We start from the raw sequence: 6,858 nt of genomic DNA, 5'->3' as shown, positions 1-6,858 counted from the left end.
CTAAGCCAACCTTAATCTTTGGAACTTATCTGGCATATATGTCAGTCTGTCTTGCACACACACACACACCCCACACCACTATTTCAACCTTTGACCAGAATGACAACTTCATGGAATATGCATCCCCTACTAGACCCTGGCTTTTGGTGGCTTCTACACCAGGTCCAGCAGAAAGCCTAGCCACTTGCTTTGGTAACTTATTGCCTAGCCTGGTGAGATGGTAATTCCTGGGGCCTGCTGCTCTAGCTCAGCATCATCAGAGCTGTAGGACCTGCTTCTGACTTTTTGAACTAGAGCAGATGAAAATCCTGCCACTCTGACTACTTCTATACCACTTGGGAGGTTGGCTAGGGACTCTGATAGAAGGATCCTTCTGGCTTGGGTGTAGTTGGCCTTGGATAGGTTCTCCTGACTCAAGAGTACTCAAGGAGTAAGAGACCATCATGTGGAGTGGTGGGAGGGCTGCTGCAGTTTAGCTCTGCTGGGAAATATGAACAAATCAGTCAGAATGGCTGCCCTTGCCACAGCCACTCTCACTGTGGTCTCCCTGCAATTGAAAGACCTGTTGCACCTACTCCCTGGGTCTTGGCCTTGTGCAAAGAACAAGAGCAGGAGCAGGGAGTAGCCTTTAGCTTTGTTCGGAATTGAGGCCAGCAGGCTATGGGGGTGAGCTGGTTTAGCAGTTGATGTAGGGAAGAGGCAGGGACAGAATGTTGCCCACACTTTGCTCAGGGAGAAGGGGGAAGGCTGTGCTGAGGAAGGAGGAAGTCAGTCTCCTGTAGGCTGCTAGGACAGCATTCTGGCATTTGCCAGCTGACTGATAAGAGATGCTATGCAGAACTTCAAGGACTAACATTTTGTTATGGCCCCAACTGGGCCCAGATTCAGGCCTGGAAATCCTGGGCTGAGGAATACAATTATATGGAAAATGGAATATATATGGTAATACTTTTTTCTGTTGAAAAATATCTGAGAAATGAATCTCACAACTGCACAAGTTTTACCATGTTTTACTGGATATTCTGGCTGTAGTCTAAAACTTGAGTTGCCTGGCAAAAGTTACTTCAATTCTAGGAGTGAATTCAGGAACTCAGAGGAAGCTGAAGTCATGAAGGTGGTTTGCCTTGTTGTTCAAATACTACCTGAGCCTTAGTAAGTTTTAGATGCCAACAGTCTTGTGAAGAAATTGAAGCTGTTTGTCAAGCAGCAAGCCCAAGGATCTTAACAGATGTATGTTTCCTGCTAAATCCAGCTTAAAAGAAGTTTGCATTCAAAATCAAGTGAAAAAGTAATCCTTATGGTACCTAAAGCTGAGTTCACAGTGGTAGTAAAGGCATCCTTTCTGTTTCTTGGGCAACAATGGGGGTTGGGGGGGGAACCTCACTCAAGATAAGAACTAGGGGGCCTTCAGAGAAAATAGTTCCAGCTCTATGCAAGTTTGTATGGTAGAGCTAAAACTAATCCTCTGGAAGGTGCCCTTAATCCAAGCTGTACAAGCAGTTCACAATTCACAAGGACTCTTCTGCAAATGAACATTTAATAATAGGAATGTGATAAGAAACAAAAGCAAAGGCATTGGTGGTGAGACGAGGGCAGGCCTGGGGCCAGGGGGAAGCAGTCAGTTAGAAGGCCAGGCCAGAGGTAGTGATAAGCATTCCCTGTCCAGCCAACTCTGGAAGCTCCTCTTGCCCCTTTTTGCTCTTCCCCCAACTTTAGCTGTAGGGGCCATGCCCTCCAACAGCAGAGAACAGGGCAAAACCTAAGCTGGTGTCTCCAGAGCTTTCTTCAAGACAGGTGTTCTAGCAGATGTGAGACTGCCCAAGATTTTCTTGGGGGACTGTTAAATGGATGCCCTGACATTCATGGATTGGAAAACCTGTATCCAAATACAGGATGCTACCCCTTGTGGCATCTTTGACTAATACTCTTAATGTGGGTATCTCTTTCTAAGAATAATTCTTGGGCTCTTGAGGATCCTGTCTGAGAAGCCTCACAAGGGTTTCCTAAGTTGTAGGAAATCAGATCCCTCTACCAGAGTGATGTGATTATTGCAAAAGGCAGGACCTGGTGGGCTGGGCTCTTTGTACCCTTCCAGCTCTTGCTGCCTGGTATAAAAAATCCCCTTGAAACAGATGAACCTGGGTGAGAAGCAGGAACATTGGGCTGTGGCTGGGGATGGGACAAACAGGGCCTGCTCTTGGCCTTAATGGAGGCATGCCCATACTGCAATGATTGGAGTGATTCTTGGATGCAGTGTCAGAATCCTCAGTAGCCACTGCCTCCTTGGCTCTGGCTGTTCAAGGGAATCACGAACACAGAGACGTCATCATAGGACACATGCCTTTCCCCTGTGGGACTGTCGTCCTTCCCCTGTGTGCTGTGTATCAGCATTTGGGCCAACTCCGAGAACCTGTGAAGACCATCATGCAGATGTACTTTGGAGGCAGAGCAAAGGGACAAGGCCAGCCTTCCAGGAGAACTCCCTGCAAAGGTTGGATATTTGGAGGACCCAAAAAAATGTAGTCCAACTATGAGCCGAGCAAACAAGTCTGGTAGGACCACAGGAATCAACCCAAAGATTGTGTGTGTGTGTGTGTGTGTGTGTGTGTGTGTGTGTGTGTGTGTGTGTGAGCTGGGGATGGAACCCAGGACTTTGTGCATGCAAGGCAAGCACTCTACCAACTGAGGTATATTCTATTCCCTAGCCTTAAGATTTTTTTCTGACCCACAATCACTCCCCCTACTTCTGAGAAGTTTGAGACAGCCCTAATTGGGCTGGCTGGCAGTGCTGTTTCAGCTTAACTACTTAGGTCCCTGGCATCTACATACCTGTGTGGATCCTCTCTGTTCCCAGGGAGGAAGCTCCGTACCAGCCATGCCACCTGCTCATTGGACAGGACATCCCAGAGTCCATCAGTTGCCATGACAACTACATCCTCTTCCTGCAACTCTAAGTGGTCCATATCCAGCACAGTTACCTGAAAGTTAAGCCTGAGGATCCTTAAATGCTCCCTTCCTGGCTCCCACCAGGCTCACTCCCTGTCTTTACAGGCAGATGGAGGCAGGAGTGGAATACATTGTCCTCTCACCTGTGGGACAGAGAGCAAGAAGGGCTTGAGCTGGATGTTTGTGTCCAGGACTCTGAGCTGATGGTCTCCCAGTCCTCGGGAGACAGCCAGCGTTCCCAGTAACCGAGCCTGAGGAAAGAGGAGAGATGTGAGGTGATAAGACCCTGGCACTCCTGAGCACACAGGAAAGGGTGGACTGTAGACCCCAGGAGCTGTGTGTTGAAGAAGAAACAAGGGAACAGACCCCAAGACACTAGCCACAGTCCCCACTAAGGAACAAAGGAACTCCCACCTTCACGGAGCAAGTGGATGGAGATTCTTGAAGGGGGACCAGGTACTGACCTGCCTGCCATGTCCGTGGATCAGTGGGTACTTCAGATCTGATTTCTCCACACATTTGTAGCTCCTACCAGAAGCAGAGCCTGCATCAGCCCAAGCCCTCACTTGTCTCTCAACCCAGGGCCCAGCTATTTTACCCTCATAGGGCCCACCCTGCCCAGGAAGAGGGACTGGCACAGCTGAGCCTGGACCTCAGGTCTCTCCCCACCATATGCCCCCTCCCCCCTCACCAGCCGCTCATGTGATGATCCCTGAACAAAACCTTCTGCCCCAAGTCATCCCCCTTCAGCCGCCGAGGGAATTCCAGTCGGGTGAACTCATCAGCCAGAAGCTCAGGGTAGACAAAGGCCTGGGTGGGGAGGCCATGCTCAGGTCAGTCTCCCTTCTATGGCCCCTCGTGGCTCTGGATCCAGGACTTGGGGATCCATAGCCTCCCACTGGTGAAGGTACCTACCAGATGCTGGATTCGCTGCCGCTCAGTCTCTGGAGTGAACTCAGAGCTCAGCGGCCGAATCTCATCTCTCCGAACCAAGATGGCCCTGTATGGGGTTGAGGAGGAGGAGGAGGAGGGATCTATGAAGTGATCTTCATAGATCTCATCCATGGATACCCTCCTGCCAGCCCCTCTTCACCATCAGGAGCCAGCTTTGGCCATACCAATCCCTGGTTCAAAGCCCTTTAGACTGTCTTCAGGGTAAGGCTCAGTTTTTCACATTAGCACTTAAGGGCCCTATGATGCTCTTCCTGGCATCCCTCACACTTGACACATGCCAGGTACAAACAACTTGGCCATTCAATCCTCCCTGTTTCTAAACCTCCACTTCCAGTCATCTTTCATTGTCCCATTTCTGGTTTTCTCCTGCCCACCCCACCCCTGCCCACACTCCAAGAACTCACCTGCTATCCCCAGCATTGGCCACATACAGCTTTCCCTGCAGGGACACAGCCACCAGAGCTGTGCAGCCGCCCACCTGGCCTGAGGCCTCCAGCTCCCGCCCGATCACCTCATCCTGGAGCAAACCGAGGCCATCTTAGCTGCCACCTGTACTTCCATCATACCACTATTTCCCAATCCCACCCTAAGGTTCACTCCCCAAAAGCAGGCCTGGCAGTCCCAGCCCAAAGTCCAGCCATGAGTCCTCAATCCCTGTGGTTAGAAGATGCAGATATGGGAAGTGCTACTCAAAACAGAGGAAGAGAAACCAGCCCTTGCCCCAAGGACTAGCAGCATGTGCACTTAGTGCACTGAGCTGTGGATGTAGCTCAGTGGTAGAACACTTGCCTAGCATGCAGGAGGCCCTATTCAATCCCACCTACCAAAAAAAAAAAAAAAAAAAGCATGTAGTAGAAGGAGCAAACAGGAGAGATTAAGATGACAGTGACAATAAGAAACAAACTCAAATCATGTCTTCCCAGTCCAAGGTTATATGGCCTTATATGTTATGTTATGCAGGGATGCCCCACTCAGGTCCCTGGGATCAAAAACTTCCCTTACTCCCCAAAGGGTATACTCACACATTCCTGGAAGGCGCTCTCCAGGGCCCCAATCACCAAATCTTCTGCCCTGATGCCCTTTTCTTCCACAAACTGGGGGTCACTGGGGCAGACACAGCGGCCACTGAGGTGCATGGGGGGTTGAGCAGCCACCATGCCTTCTACCACGGCTTCCAGCTGCCGACGCAGGCAAGAGTGCAGAGTATTGGCAGCCAGGATGGCTGCTGCAGGACCACCGTGCCCATCAAATAGTGCCCAGTAATGACCCGTCAGGAACTGCACAGGAAGGGCCTCCATGTCAGGCTCTGCCAGTTTCCCCCCTGGTCCACCTTGCACTAGGATATGGGCAGCAAGGCAAGAGCCTGTATACCCTGGTCCCAGCCTGTAAGAAAAGTTCAGAACTGGCTGCACTTACTTCTTCTGGGCACAGAGTCAACCATTCCCTATCCTCTTCAGGTCCGAACTCATATCTCCGGATGCACAGTTTCCCACAGGCAGCTTGATCCTCATTGAACTCAGATTTCTCTGCATTGATGATCCTGAGGCCAGAAAAAGGTCAGGTCAGTGACATACCTGTGTCCCCTTGGGTACAGAGACCCCAGAAAGAGGCAGCAGTTCCTGACAAACTTCTGGGCAGTTTTAAGTTTCCTGTTAAGTGGCTTTGTGACTAAGAGAAAAGTCAAGGCCCAGACCCTCTAGAGTCTTATCTGTTGACCCAGGGCTGAAGTAGGAGTGAATTTTCTACAGAGATCAAGTCTACCAAGCGGCCTGCACAATGGTTTCATTAATGAGGTTCTAGGCATAAAGTTAGTTAGAAGAGATCGAAATAAAACACACAGACCCAGTTACCTTATTTCTATTGCTAGGTCCGAGAGGGCTCCCCTCTCTGGTTCCCTCCTCTAACCGCCCAGCAGGGCAGCAAGGATTACTCAGGGCTAGCAGGAGAGAGAGAGAGTGAACACCGTAGGGAACATTGTGGGATTTGGGATTCCCAAATCCCACAATGCTGTAATTCTACAGTCTCCCGGCCTCATCTTGGAAGTCTTGGAGTGCAAGTCGTTCCCCACCAACACTCTTCTTTTAAGGAGGTTGGAGACCCAAAGAAAACACAGAGGTAGGATAAGGAGTCACTAGTTGAGGACAAGAAGGGTTATCTACAAGTGGGATGGGGGTGTCACTCAGGTTATCCTGTTTTCTAGATCAGCAGAGAACCCTCGACTGGATAAGGCGGGAGCCCTGATGGGGGTTCCTGGATCAAGGGTATCCCGGGTTGGAGGCACTCACTCGGCGTAGCCTGCGTTCCAGGGTAGCGTGCGGCCCCGCGCTGGGCTACGCACTGGCCGGGAGTCCGAGCGGCGCGAGGCGTCGGCGGTTCCTGGGCTGGAGCCAGAGCCACGCAGGAAGCGGGGCCGCCGGTAGGGCACAGGGCTGGCGCGTGGCCCGGGCGGCCGCGGCGCGGGGAGTGGACCCCCAGTCAGGAAGCGGCGCCGGAACCAGCCGGTGGACATGGTGTGGCTGCAGGGGGCTGCCCGCGGTGCGCGGGCCCGGAGGGCTGGGCGGGACCGCCCCTGGGAGGAGGAAGCGGGCTGGGGGCGGGAGCAGGTCTGGGCGGAGACGCGCCTAACCCCACCTACGGCCTGATGTTTGTGCCGGGCCTGAGCTCTCAGACTTGTGGATCCTGCCCACACCTTTAAGAAGCAAACTCTGCAGACTGGAAAACAGGCCTAGAGAATGAAGTCGCCTGTGTGCGTAACAGCAACACAGCAGGATCGCATGTTCATCCACACTTGTAGAGCACTAGCCTTTGGGAGGGGAAAGTCCCTCCTGCTACCCAAGATGCTGTGGACAGTCATCCAGAGCAGGCACTGGGCCCCTGTCCACCGCAAAGCCTCAAGCCTCTTTCTGCTGGGCGGGTACCTTGCGCAAGAGGAAGATGGGGACAGGATGTCCTTGGAGG

General features: G+C 52.0%; 1 protein-coding gene across 1 annotated transcript; it reads right to left on the bottom strand.

Moving 5' to 3' along the window:
• Positions 1 to 1,518: 1,518 nt before the first annotated feature.
• PPM1M (protein phosphatase, Mg2+/Mn2+ dependent 1M) lies at positions 1,519 to 6,756 on the bottom strand. Its single transcript, XM_081302684.1, has 10 exons — positions 6,186 to 6,756; positions 5,317 to 5,440; positions 4,923 to 5,177; positions 4,305 to 4,417; positions 3,862 to 3,946; positions 3,638 to 3,756; positions 3,411 to 3,474; positions 3,090 to 3,197; positions 2,830 to 2,978; positions 1,519 to 2,410 (listed from the first exon to the last, which is right to left on the bottom strand). The coding sequence occupies exons 1-10, from the start codon at positions 6,407 to 6,409 to the stop codon at positions 2,266 to 2,268; spliced, it is 1,386 nt and encodes a 461-aa protein (XP_081158810.1). The 5' UTR covers positions 6,410 to 6,756; the 3' UTR covers positions 1,519 to 2,265.
• Between the last annotated feature and the right edge of the window lie 102 nt (positions 6,757 to 6,858).

This window comes from Spermophilus citellus (assembly GCF_964194105.1).
Source record: "Spermophilus citellus genome assembly, chromosome: 7".
Lineage (NCBI taxonomy): Eukaryota > Metazoa > Chordata > Mammalia > Rodentia > Sciuridae > Spermophilus > Spermophilus citellus.
This window is presented reverse-complemented; position numbering and strand designations above follow the sequence as displayed.